The sequence below is a fragment of the Dasypus novemcinctus genome, chromosome 1 (assembly GCF_030445035.2).
Source record: "Dasypus novemcinctus isolate mDasNov1 chromosome 1, mDasNov1.1.hap2, whole genome shotgun sequence".
In the NCBI taxonomy this organism is placed as follows: Eukaryota; Metazoa; Chordata; class Mammalia; order Cingulata; family Dasypodidae; genus Dasypus; species Dasypus novemcinctus.
The window spans coordinates 92,202,804-92,227,092 of NC_080673.1; the positions used below are offsets into that span (position 1 = coordinate 92,202,804).

Genomic DNA, 24,289 nt, shown 5'->3' on the forward strand with positions numbered 1-24,289 from the left:
AGGAGGTGAAGCTCAGTGGTTGAACACCTGCTTCCCATATATAAGGTCCTGGCTTCAATCCCCGGCGCCTCCTGATAAACAAAACAAAACAGAATAAAACAAAAAGACAGTATCATTGTATCTCTCCAGTGAAAGTCCAGCCAACTGCATGACTCACAAATAAGCAAATTTGAGATGAAGTTTAAGATAGGAAGATGAGCCAGGTGTCTTTGCAGACACCTGTACTCGTATGCTATTGCTATTTAGACCTGGAAATAGGAATCCACGTTTAACCTGAACACATCCTCAAACATTAATTCTCTAAATATTTTATTCTTCAAAAAGCAACTCTGGATTTCTATTTAAAAATATGTCACCTTAAGCTTTAGAAAGGAAGGGGTTCCAAGCCAGGAGGTCACAAGGGTGGCTTCTGGGGTGCTGATTGTATCCTCTTTCCTGATTTGGGTGATGCCACACTGATTTTGTGAAAATGTATCTGTACATACATTGTGTGCCAGCAAAAATGTTTCTTCAAGAAAAGTATGTCTCTTTGTAATGTGTAAGTCATTTTCTTATTAGAGGTTTTGAGAATAGGTGTGTCCAGTTTCAGGATAGAGGTTTCCTGTTTTCTTTGGGTCATAACTGGGTTCCTTGGGAAAAAACAAACAGGTAGTTATATTTAATATGGGTCTGTTTCAAAAATTGGGGATGTGGGCATGATGTAATGAAGGGTTTTTTAATTTTTAAGATTTCAAAAAGCTGGAAAACTATTACAAGAATCATGATGTCCAAACATATTAATACTTTCAGTGCGGACATTGGCATGCTTACCTAAAATAACTCCGAAATTTATAAAAACACAATAATCCATAACAAATAGAAAAATCCACAGATCATTAAATTTCTACAGAATATTTCTTCCAAGAATGGAGTATCTAAATTTTCAATAAAGCATTTTAAGTCACTTCCTGTGGACATTTAAAAAAATGTATAGGAATAGATACTATTCCTAATATTGATAGTCAAGTTAGCAAGATTACCTCAGATTGTTTTTCCATGGGTTTCTTATAAAAATATGCCACAGAGAATCTGTTAAATGCAGTTACCATATATTAGGTATAAATTATTAACAAGATTGCCTTATAAACAATGTTGACTCTAAACATAAAAATCTTATACTTACACTCTGTGAAATCCTTAAATATGGTGAAGAAATTTGGTTTTAATTAAAATGGACCTCATTTGAATAGCTCTGCTCCTAATAAAAATTGCTGAAGCATTTTAAATCTTCATATAAATGGGGAGAACTGAAAGGAATAAAAAAATATCATTTTGTTTGTGATAATACCCCACTAAGATTTACCACTTAGCTAACAAGACCACATCTAGTTTCCTCATGACCAAATATCCCACTTACATGAACTGGGTTTCTAAAACCAATACTGAAAATCTGAAGCAGATTTGAGGGTGCCAAGTTATTACATTTTCTGTGTTCCCCTAATATCACTTTTATTACTTCAACTGAAATTCATCCTCTGGTGTCACAACTGAAGGCACTGGCACTGGAGAGGGAGACTGACAATGGTGACAGGCTTGTGTCAACCCCTCTCTAGTTTACAGGATCATAAGACAATGTCCAGGGAAGCAGACTTGGCCCAGTGGTTAGGGCGCCCGTCTACCACATGGGAGGTCCGCAGTTCAAACTCCGGGCCTCCTTGACCCGTGTGGAGCTGGCCCATGTGCAGTGCTGATACACGCAAGGAGTACCCTGTCACGCAGGGGTGTATCCCACATAGGGGAGCCCCACGCGAAGCAGTGCACCCCATAAGGAGAGCCGCCCAGCGCAAAAGAAAGTGCAGCCTGCCAAGGAATGGTGCCGCCCACATGGAGAGCTGACACAGCAAGATGATGCAACAAAAAGAAACACAGATTCCCATGCCGCTGACAACAACAGAAGCGGACAAAGAAGAACACGCAGCAAATAGACACAGAGAACAAACAACTGGGGGGGGGGGGCGGGGGGGAAGGGAAGAGAAATAAATAAATAAATCTGAAAAAAAAAGACAATGTCCTTACTCCAAGGTCTTTATTCTTCATTTGTCCAACAATATTTCCCGGTGCCTGCTCTGTATAAGGCATCATATAAGATCATGTCATCCTGAACAGACAGAGTCAGTCCCTGCCAGCCTCCTGAACTGGAGGGAGGAGACATGATGGAAACTGAGGGCTTAAATAGACAGGTAATTACAGTTAGGGATGAGGGTCCTGAAGGAAATAAACTGGGCGATGAAATCAGGGGGTTCACGGGAGAGGCCAGTGTGAACAGGGCCTCTGAGAAGGTGGCTTTTGGGCGGGACCTGCAGGAGGAAGCATGGGCCGTGGGAAAAGCCATGGGCAAGAAAAGCGCTTCTCTGAGCTGGGACGTGTAAGAGACCTGTCCTCAATACTGGGCCACACTGGACTGGACTTACGTAGATTGTGCTCTCCCTGAAATAGCTGGACTTTGACTTGGGAGATAAGAAATTGGGGCCATGATGCAGTCCTGAGGAGCATCTGGGGCTGCTTGTTCCAAGTTTCCAGGAATCTAGATTGAAGGTCTGGCCAGGTTTTTCATTAGACTTAACATTTCCCCTAGGTTGTGGAATGGCACGGGATAGAAAAGAGGTGGTGGCAGTGAAAGGCCAGGAGGATGCCCACTTACCTTGTGTGTGTGACTGCCCCAGACATGAAGGTGGGGGTAGGTGAGGCCCAGTGGCCACTTAACAGGAGCCTGTGATGTCCTTAAAACCAAGCTAAAGGCCATGTTTCTATTCTATTGTGGCCATCTCTTCTTGGAGTTAGTTAGCTCTTCTGCTTGCTAACTTGACATCTGTTAAGCAGAGTTTTGCTTTCAGTTCAAAAATACAAAAACAAACAAAACAGACATCACCTTGTCTCAGTTCAAATAAAAAGTTTAATAAGAACATAAAGAATTATGCTGAAGATGTGACTAAAAATTAGACACTAGGCAGACTCATAAAACAAAATACAATTAGTTCCACATTTCAAATAGACTGCAAAGCACAAAATTGTAAGATGTCAAAATGTGTGAGAAAAGTATTAACTGTCCTTTCCGTGATTTACCATATAAATATTTTTAAAGTCCTACAGTTTTGAGCCATTACATTTAAAAGATTAATACAAATCTGATTTCAACATAATCTCATGGAAAACAGGTTTTTTCCTCCTCAAGTATGCTAAAAACTTTTTGGATTAGCTGAAAATGCTGCAAAAATTAAGGAATAAAAACTTGCTAATGCCCAGTTAGTGTACTTCAAAAGCATATGAAACAACATATTGGGAAAAAATATCCTGCCCAATGTATAATATAATCCAGTCATGTATTGACTCATCTAAAAGCTATACAACAACTTCTCCACTCGCCCAAGTTCCTCTGCATTTAATCTGTTGTGGTTTTTTTTTAAATAACAAAAATCCTCAAGGCACCTAAAAATTAGCCTGTTTTTCATTTTCCTATACTGAAAATACTTAAATACATACATGAATAGGAATACAGTACAGTAGAAAATACAAAGTATGTAGAGTCAAAAATCAATTTTTGATTATATAATATTCAGTTCTTTTCTTCCCCCCTTTTCATGCCTTAATTAAGCAGATATTATTTCCATTCCTTAAGTATGCAGCAGAAGTCTGCCTAGGAATGTGCTAAATTAAAGGGAAAACATAGCCTAGGATTCAAAATTGCCTTGGGCTGCCATTCATGGACTAAGACAATTTGACCACCAAGAGAGGCAATTGACAAAGAAATTGGATGTTGGGGAGATCTGGAGTCCCACTAGTCTGGATAATAGGGCAAGGAAGGGAAGATAAGTCACAGGAGGCCTTGGTAACTGAAGTGCTCATGTTCAGAGCTTCCTGTTTCTTTAATTCTTGTGCCACTCTGGGCCTTTTATTTCCCTCTTCTCCACCAGTAACAGCATTAGCTGCTTCCCGGCTTTAGTACAATAAAGACGCCCATGGCCATGACCTAGTCTCCAGCTGCTGGGAGCCTGCATCTTAAGTTATATGTAAACTGTTAAGGCATCAGATGGATGGTTGTTTTAATTGAATGCACATCCAGTGATTTTTTAAAACTGGCTTTAACTAACACTAACAAACGATACAGGCTGACTTTTCAGCAACAAAAATACAACTTGTTAATTACTCAAATAATAAGTGCCCTTAAGTATACTTCTTAAAAGTCATTCACTTGTTACAGGGCACCCACTAGGAGAAAGGCACCATGCTAGGCACTGGGCGGGGGGCAAACAGCAGGATGTCCCAGTCTCAGGAGCTCAGACTGGAATGGAGGCCAACCCACACAATTGCAGTGTGAGTCACAGGAGGTGACTGATGCGAGGTCAGCTGGTGGAGTACAGAGAAGTGGTTCAGAGAGTGCTCCAGCTACAAAGACTGCTAGGTTTGAAACCCAGAGATGGTCTTTTAAACTGTCTGCTTTAAAGTCCCTAAGCCTCAGTTTCATCGACTGCAAAATTGTATCCTCTTAATAGAGTTTCTTTTAGAATTAGTAAGTATACAAGTAAAGCATTGAGTATGAAGCCAATTTGAAAAGGGGCTCAAAATCTTGTGCCCATATTATTGCCATGATTACTTCTAAATGAAGAGTAGTACTGCAGGAGAATAAAGAGAAGGACTTCTTTTTAGAGCATGGTGTTTTCAAGCAGTGTTCTCACTGGGGGCAATATTGGCATCTGGGCAGGACAATTCTTCATTGTATAGGACTGCTTGGATGTTGCAAGACATTTAGCATCCTGGTCCCCATAGCAACAAAAGGCAAGCAGCACTGTGTTAAGCAGAAACCTGCTGTTGCCCGTACATGTCTAAACAGTTCCTACAGGGGGCTACTACCCCCGTGGAGAACTGCAAACTACTTAATTCCATTAATGAAGAATAGGAATGCTTGCCTGCATACCTTTGAGAGTTTACAAGGAGGGGATACATTGGGCTTGGAGACAGGGAGAATGGAAAGGAATGTTCAGTAGAGTTTGGAAGAAGAATCTTTTTCCGATGAACCCCAGTACCAAAATTCCCAACTTCACCGTCAGGGCATAAATCAAAAGGCAAAGCTACATCTTTGCAAGTAAACTCAGCAGGAAGGAATTCTGCCATGCAGCCATTTCTTCAGCCTGGCTTACTGTCCACATAGCTGAAGTAGAATATAGTCAGGTAAATTCAGATGATAACCTTATAGGAGGATTTTTTAAAAAATCCTGATGTCTTTTTTCCTAACACATTGGACAAGGGTCCACTTCATCCCATGTCTAGAAAAACAAAAAATTAAGCACTAAAATCATAAACAAAAAGGTAACCATAACAAAACAAAGCAAAAACCCGACATGGGATCTGTGCCAAGAAAATCTCCAGCTTATATATCTGTTCACAAGAACACTGCTTTCTTAAAGTCACAAATCTTAAATGGCTGGCAGATAAGTCTTCCTTCTACTTCTGAACTTGTTCTTCCAAACCTAACAGTATTTGGCTGATGTTAGAAAAGATAAGAGGCATTTTCAAAAAGAAGGGAGCTAAAAAAAAAAAAAAAGGAGTTTTTACTTTGTCCTTAGAAGTAGAGAGAGAACAAGTTTTCTTACCCTCATTTTACTAATAGGATGACTGAGACACAGAGGTGAGAAAAAATGCTCATTGGGGGAAGCCACAGGGACTAAAACCCAGATCTTCACTTACCAATCCAGTACCGTGGATCCTGTCTTCTAAGTTACAGGCTAAAATGGCTGAAGAATCCTGCTGAGGCATCCTCTGAGATGAAAGCCCCCGTGTGCTCTACCCTCTTTCCAGTCTCTCCCTAATCTGAGCCTACCCTGGAGATGCTGAATTATTAATAATTGCTGGACTCATTGTCCATTGCAGATGGAAGAATCTGTTTAGAAGGACACATATTTATTTATCTATTCACCATCTCTTCTTGGAGACTTCCTTCATCTCTTTGAAATGATTATATTAAATGGATGTGGGGCTAAAGTTAGACCAAATCTTCCAGTCAGGATGGGTTTCTTAGAATCCTTAGGTAAAGCAAATGTGAAACTCTGCATTAGGCTCACAAACATCAGGAATAATTCCATCTTTGCCAGCTGCTCTCCCATACAGACCCGCTTCCCTAAAAAGTAAGAAGGAAAAGGGAGAGATTATAATACCATCCCTTTTACTACCTTGACAGGACAGATTTATGGAAAATATCTAAATTTGAGTGTTTCAGATACAGATAGAGTTTTAAAATAAAAGGGGCAAATATACTATATAGCCTCTCACAATGTATGCTGATAAAATTTTATATAACAAGTTCACATTTTAAATCCTACTCATTAAACCTATCCTCACCCTAGACACAAATAGACACCAGATCTAGTATGGTAGGCTACCCTCTTCCCACCATGCCTACTTACCTCTTTCCTTCCCTCTTGACTGGAAGATTAGGGGGTGGGGGGGAGTTTCACTTAATAAAATGATAAGATAAGAATCTCTGGAGCTTTCCTGTTCCATAGTAGAAACCCACATGTTGTAACTTAATAACCTAAAAGAGGGGCTGGCAAGATTAGAGAACTCACCTTTTTTTACCCACCAACTCTGCAGAAGGACAAAAATTGCTCTTAACTTAGTTCCCTGGAGCCCAAATAGTTATCTGGGCAGCTCAGAAAGAAAGATGTCTAGTAATAGATAAAAATTTTATAACTTAACAGCTTTCATTTTGTTTTTAAAGTCTGAAATGAGCATAATGGAGATACATCGTCTAGATTATTTATATCTTATATTAGCTTGCCAAAAAAAAGAAACAATTTAAAAACAACAGGAACTACTAAAAGATTCTCTTAGTTCTACTTCTTTTTAAATTGCGCTATTAAAAACAAGTTTAACTGACCTATTCCAAAAGGAATAAAGGTTTCTTTTTTAATAAGTTGTCCTTGATCGTCAAGAAATCGATTAGGGTAGAAATCATCCGGTTTCTCCCAAGTGACTGGGTCTCTGTGCACTGACCACAAGTTGGGTAAGATTAGTGTGTCTTTAGGAATGGTGTAACCTTGCAGCACTAAAACAAACACAAAAAGGAAGAGCACAGTGTCATTCAGCATGCTATTACTACTCATTCTCCCCAAACAGCGCTTACTCAGAAAAAATCAACTTACATATCTAGCATTTAAATTTACTAAGACTGAATTCTCTGGTCTTCAAGGGCAGGGACCAGGTCTTATCAATTGGCGCCCTTCTCTCCTCACCTTCTCAGATCTAGACTGAGTGTACAGGAAGTACTCAAATGCATGTTGAATTAGTCAATCAAATCAAACCATAAAAACATGGCAACTAACAGAAAAACCCAAACAAATAATAGGTCATTTTAGGTAAATGTTCTCTAAGAATTCAAATTCCTAATATGTATGTAGATTATTATCGTTTACAAAGTCTGGCGTCCACAAAACAACAATGTGAGGAAGGTTTATAAACTAAGGTAAAGGGATATACAGGGAAGTCATCACAGGCTCTTACCAGCTGGCAAGTTAATGTGTACTTTAAACAACTCTCAAGAGATACTTTATACACAGTGTATCTGCACTGCACCAAAATAAAACAAAAACGTGTTACCTGATCCAATGCCCTTTACAAGGCATTGCCTCAGACAACTGTCTTATAACTAGATTCAACCAACAACGTAATGTTCTGTCATCAGAGGAGGTACATTTCTTGTTACTAGAAATGTTTAAAAAGAGTTTGGGTGGCTATACATCAAAGACAAGATCTAATGGACACATTTCACTGTAGGTGAGAGGTCATTTGTTTCTGTTGAAGAACTAAAAAAATTGAAGGAAGATAACTTCCAGATAAAGTCCTTAATTCCACATTTAGACCAGTTCTTCTGGCCCCCTCCCCCACCCTAAGAGGAGACATTGTCAATTCTAGAGTTGTTTCTGCCAACACGACAGACTGAAATTATGGCATAATTTGTTTTGCCACCATAAGCATATGTGCTCTCAGGGCTTGAAGAACTACTGATAAAACAAGGCAGGTCTGGAAAGCCTGTACAGTGAATAATGCACAGCTGCGGGCTGGAACATTTCCTGTACATTTGCTTCTCCACAAGGCAAAGCTAAATCCTCAGAAGGACCAAGGTAGGCATCGGTCACCAAACAGCACACCTCATCTCCACTGGGTTAGGGGGCTTGCTTCCCTCAAGAGAGTTCAAAGGAGGAAGACTCCGGACTTGCCTGTTTCCTCCGAAGCCATATGAGGAATGGCGAGTGGCACCACCACAGCCAGCCTCTGCACCTCCATGATGGTGGCTTCAGTGTAGGGCATCTGGAACTTGTCAGTGAGGGAAGGGGCTCGGTCAGGACCAATGACTCTTTCAATTTCTTCGTGAACCTTTTCTATACAAAAAAGGAGAAAACAAAATAGGAAGGGAAGTCCAGAAGAGGGGTGAGAGTGCCCTCCCCTGGACACTTCTCATTGTCACTTATGTACTACTGATAAGTTGGCAGTCCCTGGCTGATTCAGCGTCACTGAAATGAAACACTTGTCAGACAATCCAAGTAGAGAGAGACAGCCCCAAAGACGCTGTTCTACTCCATGACTTTGTAAGAGGAAAACAGCAGAGATAAACAGAAGGGCAGAAGAAAAAGCACTCTGGATTCAGGAGCATGGTGAACCATCCTCTCTTTTGAACACTGACTGATTCTCCAAGCAGCCTGTGACCATATGTGGTAGCCCAAGGTACTGCTTCTTGGTGTTCAGATCATGCTTAGTGCCCTCCCGCTGTGTACCTGGTTGGTCTATGTGAATAAGGCAGAGGGATGGGGGAAGGCAGCTGCCATGTCAACCAGCCCTAAGGAAAGTTCCTAATGACAAGGAACGGAGGCCTCCAGCAATAATCCCGTGAGTGAGCAATTTTGGAAGTGGAAGCTTCAGCCCCAGTCAAGTCTACAGATGACTGCAACCCCAGCCAACATCTTGACCGCAACTCTGCGAGAGACCCTGAGCCAGAACCATCCAGGTTAAATTGCTCCTGGATTCCTGATTCTCAGAAACGGCATCATAAATGTTTGTTGTTTTAATCTATTTAATTTTAGTATAATGTGTTACTTAGAAATAGATTGCTATAAGTAGGAAAAATCCCATCTGTGGTAGGCAGACTAAGTCCCCACAAAGATATCCACATCCTAATTCCCAGAACCGGCAAATATGTTACCTTATAGGACAAAATGGACTATGTAGATGTGATTAAATTAAGAATCTTGAGATGGGGAGATTATACCAGTATACTAAGTCTAATCACAAGAGTCCTTAAGACTGGAGAGCCTTTCCAAGCTAAATTTAGAGTCAGAGGGAGATGTGACTATGGAAAAATGGTCAAAGAGATACAACACCGCTGACTTCAAAAATGGAGGAAAAAGGCCATGAGCCAAGGAATGTGGGTATCCCTAGAAGCTGGAAATAGCAAGGAAATGGATTCTTCCCTAAATTTTAGACCAGTGAAATCTGTTCAAACTTCCAATGTAGAGTACTATAACATACAGAATTTATATGGATTTAATCACTAAGTTTGTGGTCATTTGTTATAGCAGCCATAGAAAACAAATACACCATCCTCCCTTGTACTCTTATCCTATGAACTGCCAATTCCATTTACTACCTATTGGTGTAGACAGGGCGGCCTGGTGAAAGGCACGTAGCTTCTCTGGGCCTCTGCTCTCCATTTTCAAAGCAAGGTAAATGGATTCAGATAACAATAGTGATTCCCTTCAAATCTAAAATGCTATCCTTCTCTAAAGCTTTTTCTGCATCATAGATTTCAGAGTCAGACCTGTAGAGATTTAAAGCATGGACAAGCAGTCTATGACATTGGTCCCAAGGTCTAGAAACATGAGGGTTCATTGTTAATGTCTTACCACTTCCTGTGAGAGGCAAGTATTTCCATTTCATTCTCTAAGTTGAAGGCATTGCTTAGTCCTGGAAGTCAGAGGATCACTGAGACTGCTGATTTTGATTTAAATAACTTGGTTTTGCCATGAATAAAGTAAATATCTATTAATTACCTTGTACATCAGGGTTCAGTGACATATAGAGAAGGCACCAGAGCAAAGTGTTAGTTGTGGTATCAGTCCCAGCAATGAAGAGATCACTAATGATATAAAATAGGTAATCTTCATTAAAACTACTGTTGCTGTTATGTTTCTTCTCCTCCTCCACGTGAAGAAGGTACATGTCTATGAAGTCCTGAGGGTTCTTGACATCCAGAGACTCTTGATGATCTTTGATGATTTTTTTAAGGAAATTGGTTAGATCCTTCTGAATTTTCCTTAACTCCTTAAATGGTCCAAAGGGAAGGTAATAAAGCCAGGAGCATATGTTGATCAGGAGGAGCTGTTTGTTCAGAGAGATTTCTAACCCTCGTGACATAAAACCAAGCATCTTCTTAAATTCACTATGGGTGTAGTCAAAGCGCTGACCAAAGCACAAAGAGCAGATGATGTTAGAGACAGCATTGCTGACAATGGGGAAAGGACTGAAGGGTTCTTCTCCATGCTTTTGCATTTCCTCTTTCACAAATTTGAACTCCTCAATAATTTTGGGCTCCAAGCTAAGCTTTCCCAAGCCAAAATGACGAAGAGTTGAGTGTGAGAACTTCCTCTGTTGTCTCCATACTGGACCATAATGTGCAAACACAATCCCTACAAAAGGACACCAGGAACAGAAGTAAGAGACAACGATAACTGATAATGCCTAACACACCCTACCATGAAGTGTATTCTGTATTTTTTATGCCACTTGTTCAAAGTTCATATACAGGGTCACAGATAAAGATAAACTGCCAAGAAGAATGACTAGCAAAATTTAGTTATCAGGAAGAGAGAAAAAGAGTATGATATGGGGGCATTTTGGGGACTTGGAGTTGTCCTCAATGATTGCAGGAACAGATGCAGGACATTATATATCCTGCCATAGCCCACTGAATGGACTGGGAGAGAATGTAGACTACAACATAAACTAGAATCCATGCTGTGCAGCAATGCTACAAAATGTAATCATCAAATGCAATGAATGTACCACACTTAATGAAAGAAGTTGTCAGTGTAGGAGGAGTGGGGGTTGTGGGGAGTGGGTTATACGGGAAACTCTTATATTTTTTAATGTAACATTTTGTGTGATCTACGTACCTTTAAAAAATAATAAGAAATGGAAAAAGAAAAAAATTTAGTTATCAAAATAGTATGTTTCTAATAACAACAAAAGCCATATCCAATTGAGAGAATTTTCCATTAAGGCTGTTATTATAGATAGTGATTCCTGGCGAAATGGAAAGCATTGAGTTTCAAATTCCAAAGTTACTATGAATTTCGAAACCTTCTATTTCATAAGAGTAAATCCAGGTTTAGAAAATATTTCAGGGCAGAAACACTCATAACCTGAACATTAAGAACAGAAGATAAACAAAGTCATGGACGATACACAGGTCAGGAACCATGTCCGATTGTGCTCACCACTGAAATCCCTGCTGCTGCACAGTGATGGTACACAGAGGGAGCTTGTCACATATTAGGTGTATAAATGAACTGCCCAGCCATTGGCCATCCAGATGGGAATATGATAACTGGCAGGTAATCTAAAATGCTTTTTATTTGCAATATCCCCAATTTTAAAGCATTTGAACACATTAATATTGTGTACAACTACATCTTATTTGATTTCACATATTGTTATTCATTTCCTACCATTGAATCCAACAAAATTGCTCCAAGATATTACATCAATTTTTTCTCAATTCCCCACTTCCTGTCATCTGTTTCACCCTCCTATTTTCCATTGTGTTTTATTGTTTCAGTTCCCCTGATTTCTTCACTTTTAATCTGTCTCGCTTTGCTACTTTCAGGGACATGCTCCATTCATTCAACAAATATTTCTGAATCTCTACTATTTTCCAGGCACTGGGGTGCTGGGGATACAGCTGAGAATGAAATAAAAAACTGCTCTGTGGTTAATTCTTCTTACAATCTTTAATACTCCATAAATGCCTCTTAATATAAATATCCTTGTGGTCAAATTGTCAGATAATCTATCAGTTTTACTCTGTCCCAGTGATCGCCACTGGAACTTTCCACATTTCTGCTCAAATCCACACTGGTTACTCTCTAAGTCTTCTGGGCAGACACTGTTTTAGGACTTCCACTACTCCTAAGTTAGGAATTTCCTCTGATTTTCTCCTGTGTTTAAACCTTTGTGTGATGGCTTGAAGCTGCAAGGACCCCAGAAAAATATTTTCTTAACAGTTAGTCCATTCTCATAGGTGTAAGCCTATTTTAAGTAGGACCTTTTGATTAGGTTACTTCAGGTGAGGTGTGGCCCAGGAGAGAGAAGGGGGGGGGAAGAGAGAGAGGGAGAGAGAGGGAGAGAGAGAGGGGGAGAGAGAGGGAGAGAGAGAGGGAGAGAGAGAAGGAGAGAGAGAAGGAGAGAGAGAGGGAAAAAGAGGGAGAGAGAGGGGAGAACGAGAGCCAGTCTTCAGGGAGAAAGCACTACCTAATGATGCCTTGATTTGGACATTTGTTCTCAGCCTTGAAACTGTAAGCTTGTAAGATAATAAATTCCTTTTGTTAAAAGCCAGCCCATAAGATCTAAGGCCCCTCTCAATCTGAAGCAGAGTGGGCATCACCATCACAGAATCCTCAAGACTGAGGAATGAACAAACATAAGGGGTAATGCAACCATGGACTAAAGTAAGCTTATTATTATTTTAATAATGGAAGAATTCATAACTTTGATATAAAGATACTGGTTACCAGAGGTTCGGAGGGGATAGGAAGGGAAGAATGGGTGGAATATAGGGCATTTTTAGGACATTGGAATTGTTCTGCACGACATTGCAATGATGGATACAAGCCATTATACATCTTACCAAAACCTATAATATTGTATGGTGCAAAATGTAAACTGTAGACCATGGTTAGTAGCAGTGCTACTACAGAATTGGTTCATCAATTGCAACAAATGTACCACACGAATGTAAGATGTTATTAACAGGGGGAAATGTGAAGGGGGATGGAGTGGGGTATTTGGGAATCCCCTATATTTTTTATGTAACTTTTCTGTAATCTAAAACTTCTTTGAAAATAAAGTTCATTATATATATATATATACATATATATAAAAGCCAATCCATTTGATGAGATGCTTTGAGCAGCCTTAGCAAACTAGAACACCTTTTTTCCTGGATTATGTCTTCCTTTATCTTGTTTTACTTTTTTTTTCTTCCCTTTTTTTTTTTTTTTTTTGAGGTACCAAGGGCCAGGGACTGAACCACTGAGCCACACTGGCTTCCCTGAGCTGGTTTTTTTGTTTTTTGTTTTTGTTTGTTTCTTTTGCTTGTTGTTTGCTTTTGTTTTTCAAGGAGGCACTGGAAACCGAACCCAGGACCTCCTATGTGGGAGATGGATGCTCAACCACTTGAGCCACATTACTGCCTCATTTTGCTGAAGCATATCCTCTAGTCTTTGCCTGAGAAAGGATGCATGGGAAGCAAATTTCTTAAGACTTTGCACGAAAGAAAATGTATTTAATTTTACTTTTTGCACTTTATTCTTTTTTCCTTAGAATTTTGAAGACATTGTTGCTAAGAGATTTCTGAGTCATAAAACATATATATTCCACATTATTTAGACATTACCAAATTATTCCCCAAAGTGGAAAGCATACCATGTGTACCTATGAGAAAAAACTGGAATGTTTTCAGATTCAGAAACAGGTGCTAAGTCAACAAAAAACCTTGAAATATACAAGCCCACTAAAAAAACTCAAGAACCTCAAATTTAGTACGTCTATCTTATTTTTCTTTCTAATTTTACATATTACATATATATATAATATATACGTTATATGTAATATACATAATTATATAGATATAACAAATATATGGTGTGGTCATATATAACAAATATATGACTATATATAATTATATGTATAAATAACTAGATAACAGTGAAAGCACTTGGTATCAATTATTACATAATCAACTATGATTTTTAAATCTTGGAAAATTATTTGAAAGGTATTATTTGAACAATCAATAATATTTCCTTTTAAATTTTTACTTACATTTTTTGACTTGGAAATATATCTAAATTTCTTACCTATTTTGTTAATTGTGTTCATAGCTATCTTAGAAATTATGTCACCCAGATATCTCTATCTATACATTTATCTACATAATTAGGTATGAAATAAAATACATTTTCTCTGACAGTGTCCAGGTCATGACAAATGTCCTTGTTTTCTTTTGCTGGTAACCAGCAAAAGTTAGTCTGTCTGTATAGTCTGTCTAACACATGCTTTCACTCCAGTTAAGCCCTTCAAGAACTGTCAGGTTAAGCCATGGTCAGGTTGTTTCTCGCAGCATAATCAGAGGCAAAGTGTTGCTGGGCCTCCTTTCTTTCAGAGAGATGTGGTCTTTCATGTCAACGTCAGGATTTAATGCTAATTTTAACAAGCCCTCTCATTATTTGAGATATCTCCTATAACCTCATCTGCTTTGTGCTATTTCCTACTGTTTCTCAAGAAAACTTATTTTTCCTTTGTTAGGATACAGACACCATCTACTCACCACCTTTTAAACTACACTTCTGTGAAATTTGCAATTTTGTCTTCTGAAAATATGGTTATCAAGCAAAATACCCCTTTTCTACCAGTTTTTCCAGCATTTATTTAGTCTTTCATGTGCCAGATACTAATGGCACCTAGACTCAAAAGGCACAGTCCCTGTTCTCAAGATACTTACAATCTTGTGAGGAGCTGGGTAAACCAACAAACCTAACACAATGTTGGATGTTGGAAGTGTTTGAACTATGTAGATCAGGGGATGGAGCACCGTGTCAGCTGAGAGACAGCAGTGCTTCTAAGAAGAGACAACATCCAGGCTGATATTTCATTTGAAATAAGTATGGGGAAGCAGAGGTGGCTCAAGCGATTGGGCTCCCACCTACCACATGGGAGGTTCTGAGTTCCATTTCTGGTGCCTTCTAAAGATGAGGAAGACAGTGAGTTGATGCAACAAGATAATGCAACAAAGAGACACAAGAAGGAAAACACAATAAAAAAGAAAACAAAGCAGGGAGTCGAGGTGGCTCAAGCAATTAAGCCCCTCCCTCCCACATGGGAGGTTCTGAGTTCAGTTCTGATGCCTCCAAAAAAAAAAAAAGAAGATAAGCACACAATGAACTGACACAGTGAGCAAAGACGATGGAGTGGGGCAGATTAAATCAATAAATAATAAATCACCAAAAAAAAAAAAAGTAAATAAGTACGTATATGGAGATACATTTTTGGTAAATAGAAGAACTTGAGCAAAGTCAAAGAGGGTGTTTTCAAGAAGGGCTAAATCATCTTCAAGGGAAAATCAGCTTTTAGATTAAGCAAGGAAATGGAAACCTACACAGAAGTTGCTAAGATTCAAGAACTGTAGTTTTTTTTTTTTAACCACAAGTTGGCAAAAAAAGAAGAGATAACCAAGGAGGCATTGCCCAAGAATGGCAGTGATGAGAGGCATGGATAAAATTAATGGCTTCAGGGTTTTGAATTTTACAAAACACCTGCAATGAAGCCAGGATGGCTTAGGATCTTAGAAGTTCAGGCACATCCTAGAATTACTGACATCTTCTCTATCCTTAACCCTAAAAAGCAACAATATTTACAGACATACCCAAAAACTTCACTTCAAGGAGAATAATAACACCGAAAAATAAAAATGACTTTTATAATAAAAAAATCTTTTGGATGGGAGTGATAGAAATATATCCTCAACTAGCTTAGGTATAAAGGGCAATTGGCTGACAGAACCAAGTAAGGAGAAGGCAGGTGTCACCACCTCAAAGAAGACTAAATGCCACAGAACTCTTTTTCCTCATATCTATTTTTCACATCTCTCTGCCTGACTGACTTCATTCTTTCCTACTGCAAACCAAATTTACCTACAAAGGAATTACCTTGAGATGCCTACTCCCCAAGTTTCACCAATAGAGAGAAAAGACCTTATTTCCCAGCTCCAACTTGAAAAATCTAGGAAAGGATATGGCAGGTCCTATTTAAATTACAGTAAGTCGGCGGACTTGGCACAGTGGTTAGGGCGTCCGTCTACCACGTGGGAGGTCCGCGGTTCAAACCCCGGGCCTCCTTGACCCGTGTGTAGCTGGCCCATGCGCAGGGCTGATGTGCGCAAGGAGTGCCCTGCCACGCAGGAGTGTCCCCCGTGTAGGGGAGCCCCACGCGCAAGGAGTGCGCCCCGTAAGGAGAGCAGCCCGGCACGAAAGAAAGTGCAGCCTGCCCAGGAACGGTGCCGCACACACGGAGAGCTGACACAACAAGATGATGCAACAAAAAGAAACACAGATTCTCATGCAGCTGACGACAACAGAAGCGGACAAAGAAGATGCAGCAAATAGACACAGAGAACAAACAACCGGGGTGGGGGAAGAAGGGGAGAGAAATAAATAAATAAATCTTAAAAAAAAAAATTACAGTCAGTGGGTGTGAGGAGGGGTGGGAGACAAAGAATACCTCATAAGAAGGGGATACTCTTCCCTGAGGAATGAGTGCTAGACAGTTGAAACATAAAAACCACCTCAAACCAAAACAGTGATAAACTAACTAAATGCTATGATACAGTCTCACGAAGGACTATTATAAAGCTCTTCAGAACTTTGTAGGAGAATATTTAATGATATGATATGTTCACAATACTTGAAGTGATAAAAACAATTTTAAAAAAGTATGAAGAGTATAACATCATTTTAAGAAAGCAAATACATTTCTAAAACTACATGTAAGTATGGGAAGCAGCTGTGGCTCAAGCAATTGAGCTTCTGTTTACCGTATGGAGGACCTAGGATCCATCCCTGGGATCTCCTGGTAAAAAAGAAAAAAAGCATCCCAGACCAGAGCAGAGAGGCGAAATGTATCAAAAAGATGATGATGCAACCAGAGAGAGAGAGAGAGAAAAAACTACACATATGTGTAGCAGAAAGATGGGAAGAAGATACATAAAAATGATATCAGTAATGGCTATCTAAAAATAGTATTGATTATAGATGATTTTTAATTTTTTTTCCTTTTACATGTTTCATGCTTTTCAACAATAAATTATATATCACTATTATAATAAAATTACCTACATGTTATCAAATTTGATACAATTCTACATTGACCACATATACAGTTTCTCCCTCCTGAAGCAGAGAAAGTGCTATGTACTGATATATTTGCCCTTTCTTTGTAATAGGGTCATAGAAGCACTCCTGTTCTTGGGAATTCAAGCCCTCTTGATATAAGCATATAACTATTTCAAATACATATTTCACTGCATATTCAGTTATCCTGATTGTTGTACATTGTCAAATTCTCCAGATGAACTTTCATTTTCTATTTATCTCATTTCCTAATTTCATTTTGCATCTTGTTCCCCTTTGAAGTAGTCAATACTGACTGATGGATCCATCCCTACTTGAAGACTTCTTCAAAATTTGCTTTTGTCTCCCATTTGTATGGCTTTGCAGTTTGCTTTATTGACCCTTTCTCTAACACTCTGGCAATTTCTTAATATTTAAAGTGCTTTTTTCCTTCTGTCTTTGCCAGTGGTGCTGTCTGAGCTATAACAGGTTTTAAATCACAAGTCAATACTCCCTTTTCAGCCTTTCCAATGTCCGCCATGTGGCAGCATAGCCAAAAATTAGAAATGACCAAACTTTTATCAACAGGGAAATAAAGTGATACGTTTCATTCAGTGGAATACTGCAAAATATGGATAAACCATAGAAAATTTAATAACAAAATCTAAAGGTAGAATGACATTTTCTAACGTTTATGACATATATAAAGATTTTAAAAACATGCCTAATAAAGTTATGTATTGTTTATGGGTCTGAAGCAAATCTGAATGGGGGATAAATGAGTTTATCTTATTCTCTGAACTTACCATTTGAAATATTTTATAATAAAAATGTGATGCACACAAATCTTTTCTAAGAATTAGATCATGGGAAACGGACTTTGGCCCAGTGGTTAAGGCGTCCATCTACCACATGGGAGGTCCGCGGTTCAAACCCTGGGCCTCCTTGACCCGTGTGGAGCTGGCCCATGCGCAGTGCTGATGCGCGCAAGGAGTGCCGTGCCATGCAAGGGTGTCCCCCGCGTAGGGGAGCCCCACGCGCAAGGAGTGCGCCCCGTAAGGAGAGCCGCCCAGCGTGAAAAGAAAGAGCAGCCTGCCCAGGAATGGCGCCACCCACACTTCCCATGCCGCTGACGACAACAGAAGCGGACAAAGACAGAAGCGGACAAAGAAACAAGACGCAGCAAATAGACACCAAGAACAGACAACCAGGGGAGGGGGGGAAATTAAATAAATAAATAAATCTTTAAAAAAAAAAAAAAAAAAAAAAGAATTAGATCACACTTAGAGTGCAGCACTGCTTTAGTAGATATGCTTCTAATTTTCTTTTCCTGCCCAGGAAAAGAATCAGGTAGATTAATGAGGATATTGATCACAGCTGGTGTAGGACATCTTTACAGCCTATCTGGCTTACTCTAGATTTTATGGGTTTTAAAAAACACCAACCAAATCATGAGATTTTGAAAAACCCAAATAAAATCCAAAACCTGCCCACATTCTAGAAATGTTCAGCAAATATGCTGAACTAATTATTTCCAGCCTTTCTATGCACATGTCAGTTTATGAAATATCCTCTTCTCTACTTGTCTTTGATAGGAAATTCTTCAAAATCTTGTAATCAATATTTAATAAAGTTATTGACCTCTAATCCCTAATATGTCTTTTCTATTACAGTCCACATGTCTTGTTTCTGGATAATTTCACTTTTTACTCTTTTGCAACTGAAAATAATAGCCACACGTTCCTCTGGCTGGCCTCAGGAGTCTTGCTGACCTCAGCAGCTTGGCCTTTAGCTCCAAGAGTTTCCCTTCCTCCAGGTTTCTTGGTCTATGATATCTGCTCTTAAATCTTCTTTTGCTTCATCCATTGATGGGCATCTTGAAATAAACTCCCACTATTTCCCTTTTATTCTTCACACTTGAAAAGGTTCCATTAAAAAAATTCCTTAAGTAGCTCTACTTTCTTTTTCAGATGAGCTGTTGTGTTGCCCATTTCAGGTTAAGTTCGCAACCATTTTCTTTGTGACACAGAGTTCTTGCTTTATCTTTTCTTGTGCATTACCTTCAACAGCCACATACATTTATCTCATCAATTCTTTTATAGCACATTCACCCAATACTCATCTTCCAGAATATCAGAGCAGCACTGCCTCACAGATCCTAACTGTGTCTTAGGGGACCGAATTAGTTGAGATACTGAAGCATCAAGTAACCTCAGACTCCCAGCTCCTTCCTAATTAGAAGTCTAATGTAAGCAGTGATCCAACTAACCTTTAGAGACTGCCTTATTATAGATTCTTGACCAAACCGCATATCTACCAAGAAACATTTTGAAAGCATTTACAGTGTTAAGATTTGGGCACAGTATAGTTAGGACCTCAAAGAAGAACATCTAATTCTTTCATTCAGAAAGTCTAGAGGAAGAGACAGACTTGCAACACAAATTACAATTTAATGTGATAAGCACATCAAAAGATGCATGCATGCACATACCCATCCGTTTCTTGATTACCTCCTTTGTGACAAGCAGTGGCAGTACAGTGGTTAATAAGATGAGCCAAATCCTTGCCCTCACGGAGCTCACGTTCCACTGGCTAGTGGCGGTGGTAGTCGGCAAAATACTTTCCAAGTGTTCAGTGAATGAAAGATGAATGAAATAAGGCACAGTATGGTGCCATGACTAAAATAGGACTAAAAGATGACAACTGTCCTGTAAGGCCTGAGATGACAAGGAGGTGGCCAAGTGAAAAGTTATCCCAGGCCCAAGAAAGACAAACACTGTATGTAGCAAGTGGCAGGCACAAGCTTGGTAGGAATCAGCTTTGTGTATCTAGGGCAGAAAGGTCAGGTTGACATGTACAAGTAAAGGGAGATAGAAAGAGACAGTATCAGAAAGGCAGGCAGGGGCCAGACCCTTCAAGGCAAAATAGTCAACTATAGAGTTTGGAGCACTTGGTTTCAGCAGGCGAGAGATGTGACTTGGTTCATGATTTTTAAAAGAGATCCTTCTAACTGCTGGATTGGAGTGGAAGCAGGCAGGCTAGTTAAGAGGCTTCTGAAGTTTTAGGTGAGAAACGATGATAGCTTCAACGAGGGTGGTGGCAGTGGAGAAGTGGAGAAGTGAATGGAGGCAGGACTGATAATTCTAGTAGGAAGTGACAAGTCTTGATGATTAACTGGAAAGGGATTGGGGTGGTATCATAGAAAGAAGGGACTCTCACAAAATGCTTTCTCGGAGATGACATTTAAGCACAATCTTAAAAGTGGATAGGAATTCTCTGTGTAGCAAAAAGATTGGAATAGAATTCTAAGTAGAAGAAGTCACATGTGTGAAGGAATGGGGGGGGGGAGGTATGAATGGTAACATTTGTTTTTCAGTGGGACATTTAGAGAATTATGACCATTATTACTATTACGTGTTTAAAAGCCTGATGCAAAATACTGGCTTTATCAGAATCTAAAAATCCTAGATCTTTTTATGCCATGTTCCAGGGTCAGGAAGTAGCACCTCATTTATGTAATAAAATATTTGTTGAACTCCTACTGTGTTGCCAGGCAGGGCAAGTAATGACTCTGTCCTCTAGATGTCAATCTAGTGATGAAGATCCATATCCGGGCCTAAGGTTAGAAAATTATGTAACCTCATAAACACAGGAAAGGAAAAATACATAGTGCAATGAAACTGATTCTTAAGGGAGCCTTGCTTACTGGGAGAGGCAAGGTGAAAGGTTTCCCTGAGGAAAAGATATTTAAACTGACACCTGACTAATGGGGAGGAAGGAATAGCCCAGACAACGAAGTCTGGGACCTATGCCAGGCAAGAAGGCAAAGGGACTGATCAAAAAAAAAAAAAAGAGCAAAAAGTTAAGGAAAGTGTACATTTGATAATCCATTGCAGCAGCTATATTTCCCAACCTGCACAAATGCCCAATTTAGAGTCCCCTAAGCAGGAATCATAGAGGCTACAAAACCAGAGTGTTGTTTGCTAACGGGCCTCCAGCATATTTTCTGGACCTTCTATTTCACAGAAAAAGATCTCCTTAAACTCCTGCACTCAAAATTCATGAGGTGAAAGAATATTCCTCCCTTTTCCAACGTGACCAAATTTCTTCCCGGAGCCACAGTCTGAAGAGTGAAGCCTCGTTCTGGGAAGGAGGCAATAACCTTGGATGATGGAACCTGGCCTCAGATCTTTTTGCCCATTCCGTCTCTCAGTTTCCCGGTGGCCTCCCTACTCCTGATCTAGGACTCTGAAGAGTCACGCATCCATAAAGAGGCATCAGAAAAGGGAGACACCGCCGCCAGCACCCCTCCTTTGGCACAGGATGCAGGTGTGAGGCGGCAAGGGTGCGCGCGGCCGGAAGGGGTGGCTGGAGCCGCAGCCCGGGCGCACCGGGCACACCGAAAGCCCCATGCATGGCCTCGCGCCATCACGCAGCCAGCGACCCCGCTCACCCTTCTCCTTGGTTACGATGGAGCTAAGCGGCACCCGCGGGCGGTCGCTGAAGACCTCGGCCTGGTGCACCAGCGCCTCGCGCACGCTGTGGAAGTCATTGAGGACCACCACCAGTTGGTGGCCGATGAAGAAGCTGAAGATGCTGCCGTACACGCGGGCTAGTTTGTCTAGGATCGCCTGCGTCCCCGAGGCCCTCGCCGCGCGGTGCACCCAGCTGTACCGCTGAAGGAAGGGCGGCAGCAGCATGTGACCAAAGTTGCCCACCAGGGGCCAGGGCGTGGGCCCAGGGGGGATGCCCCGCGCCCGATGCCACTGCCGCCAACCGCAGCCGAGCAGCACTGCGAGGCCGAACAGCAGCAGCGCGCCCCGGGTCGGGTCCCACGGCAGCAGCCCCGGAAGCGCGCACAGGAGGCTCAGAGGCCAAGGCGGGCCCCCGGTCGAGGGCTGCGGAGGCCCGGGGGAGGCCATGGCCCGTGCACCGGGAAGAGCGTCTGACCCGCAGCCCTCGGGCTCCTCGCGCCCGCGGCGGGGACGCGCACACGGCCGCCGGCAGCTGACTCCCCCGAGGCAAGTCCCCGCGGGGCACACGCGGGCCGCGCGGAGGGGCTGTCTGCACCGCACTCGCCCCGCCCCCCAGCCGGCCACGCCCGCGCCGAGCCCCGGGCCGCCCCCGGCCGCCCCCGCCGCGAGGTCAGCGGGCGAGCGGAGCGCGCAATCGGCCAGCCTGCGAGGCGAGCCCCGCCGGCGCCGGGCTGCTGGCAGCGGAAGCCCTGCGCGCTGATTGGCCGCCGGAGGTCCTCGAGTCGTTAATCAGTCAGTTGGCGAACGAATAGCGACTGAGCGCAGAAACCGTGACAGCTTTCGTCCCGAGCCAGAGGGCCTACGGCGACTGGGCCTCCCCGAGCTGACCCGGCCTCAGCGCCGGGAGCACCTCTGTTTGACCTGGGAGAGTGGAGTGCCCACCCTACCCTGAGAATGTTTTGCTGTAGGACGTGATAGCAAAAATTTTATTTATTTTTCCAAACCAGGATTCGCAGAACAAAGAACCACTTCCTCCACCCCGAGGCAGCAGGCAGATGGGAAATCAACGAGGTGTAGAATTTATTGGTGTAGGCAGCTAACGCTGCGGAAAGGGGCATGAGTGTTTAGAACTTGCAAAAAGCAGAAAAACCTCCATTGTGCAGAGGAGTCCATTTCTGCGTGTGGCCTCTGTAAAACAGAAGACCCAGGTATGCATAAACAAGAATTTGGGGAAATAAGTAACCAATAACAAAAGGAAAATTAATTGGGTGGGGGAGGGATGACTATCTTATTATTGGTGTTACACCAAATTGAAATTTTGGGATTGAGATATTCCGTGTGGAATTGTATACTTTTCAAAAACAGGTTCCTTTCATTTCTGTGATAAGGGGTGCTTCCTTTTCTGTCTTTTACAGGCCAAATCCTCCGGTTTCCCTTTTTATTAGCTTGACAAGTGGAATTGTTGGATCATCGACCGTTTGTTTTTTTTTTGTTTCGTGAGTCTATCTAATAGATCATAATGAACAAATACGTTCATTTCCCAGCTTTCTTCTGATCCACAAAAATTTTAAAATTATGAACAAGCTGAATTAATAAAGCATTGTGAGTCCTCTTTATTCATTCTATTATCCATTCTAATTTTTTGTATAAATAAGTGATTCTCATAGGATATCTTAAATTCCAAATCCACTTTTACTGCTAATACTATTTTTGACATGCTCTTGACAAATTAATTTAAACTTACTCAAAACAAAACAAAATAAACACAACTCACCTCTTCTATGATTAGCCATCAATTACTAAATTACTTTTCTTCTTTTTTGAAATCTAAAGAGAATTTTAAAATTTAAGCCATTTGGTTGCAGTTATGATCTTCATTATGTCACCAGATTCTCTTCTTAGCCTTGCTCTCCAAAATAAGAGCCAGTAACCTCTTTCCCTACAAGCAGTTTAAATGCAAAAATGCACTTAAAATATTTGAAGATGTGACTAATGTAACAACCGTAACAACTACTTGCTTGTGTTGTGCAGTCTGTAATTAAATTGGTAGCATTTTCCCAAATATTCTCTTAATTTCATTAGGTAAACCTCTCTATGAGGCAGATAGAAAGCTACAGTGTTTATAATGCTAGGGGTAAATTATTCTAACATGAAGTCGCAAGGCTCATTAGTGCTTTTAGGGGTGAATTTCCCCAAATTACATTCAGGGTTTTCTTGCCAGACCCAGGAATAATTTCTGCTCCATCCTTACTATTTTAAGTAAATTAATTAAATATTAATCAGTTGTAGTAAAGAAAAGAATACTAAAAGGTCTTTCAGGCAAGGACGAGTGGAAGGAAGACAAGGAGAGCATTAAGGGAAAAAAATTCCTTTTTATTGAGGCCCCAAAGATTATTTTAAACCCCTCACTTTCCTACTGAAAGATCCTTTTTGTTCTATATGGCCTTTGGCCAAAATTGTTGGTAACAATTATATCCAAAACACCTAAGTACTTATTATTTTGTTATCAAGAGCCGTGTTAAATTACTCTATTTGTAAAACTACAATTGTCCAGCTGGTTTGTAATTCCCTGGGAGGTAAATGCCACACACCACATCTACCCGGAGTCAGTGAACATGAAAGGGT

At 40.8% G+C, this 24,289-nt stretch overlaps 1 protein-coding gene and 1 long non-coding RNA gene across 3 annotated transcripts; one reads left to right on the forward strand and one right to left on the reverse strand.

Annotated features, from left to right (window-relative positions):
- Positions 1-292: 292 nt before the first annotated feature.
- Positions 293-22,303, reverse strand: CYP2U1 (cytochrome P450 family 2 subfamily U member 1). 2 transcript variants are annotated; one of them, XR_009185133.2, is made up of 8 exons: positions 21,643-22,303; positions 10,077-10,712; positions 8,250-8,411; positions 6,911-7,078; positions 5,722-6,151; positions 2,681-2,848; positions 1,163-1,286; positions 293-629 (listed from the first exon to the last, which is right to left on the reverse strand). XR_009185133.2 is itself a non-coding variant. In XM_058294386.2 (5 exons), exons 1-5 carry the CDS (start codon positions 22,109-22,111, stop codon positions 5,973-5,975), a joined length of 1,614 nt encoding a protein of 537 aa, XP_058150369.1. In that variant the 5' UTR covers positions 22,112-22,235; the 3' UTR covers positions 2,913-5,972. The 2 variants fall into 2 exon arrangements, 1 of the variants encoding a protein (XP_058150369.1); XM_058294386.2 differs by lacking the exons at positions 293-629; positions 1,163-1,286; positions 2,681-2,848 and having other exon boundaries at positions 2,913-6,151; positions 21,643-22,235.
- Positions 22,304-22,473: 170 nt separating this feature from the next.
- LOC111759911 (uncharacterized) lies at positions 22,474-23,280 on the forward strand. The gene is made up of 2 exons (XR_002793747.3): positions 22,474-22,872; positions 23,080-23,280. It is a non-coding gene; the product is annotated as an uncharacterized lncRNA (long non-coding RNA).
- Positions 23,281-24,289: the final 1,009 nt, after the last annotated feature.

Bases quoted from the DNA above. Each gene is read 5' to 3' on its own strand.
- CYP2U1 (XM_058294386.2), bottom strand. From the start codon at position 22,111: ATGGCCTCCCCCGGGCCTCCGCAGCCCTCGACCGGGGGCCCGCCTTGG. The intron at 10,713-21,642 runs GTGAGCGGGGTC...GTCCTTTTGTAG, and splicing joins CATCGTAACCAAGGAGAAGG to GGATTGTGTTTGCACATTAT. The intron at 8,412-10,076 runs GTAATTAATAGA...TTTTTTGTATAG, and splicing joins ACTGAACCCTGATGTACAAG to AAAAGGTTCACGAAGAAATT.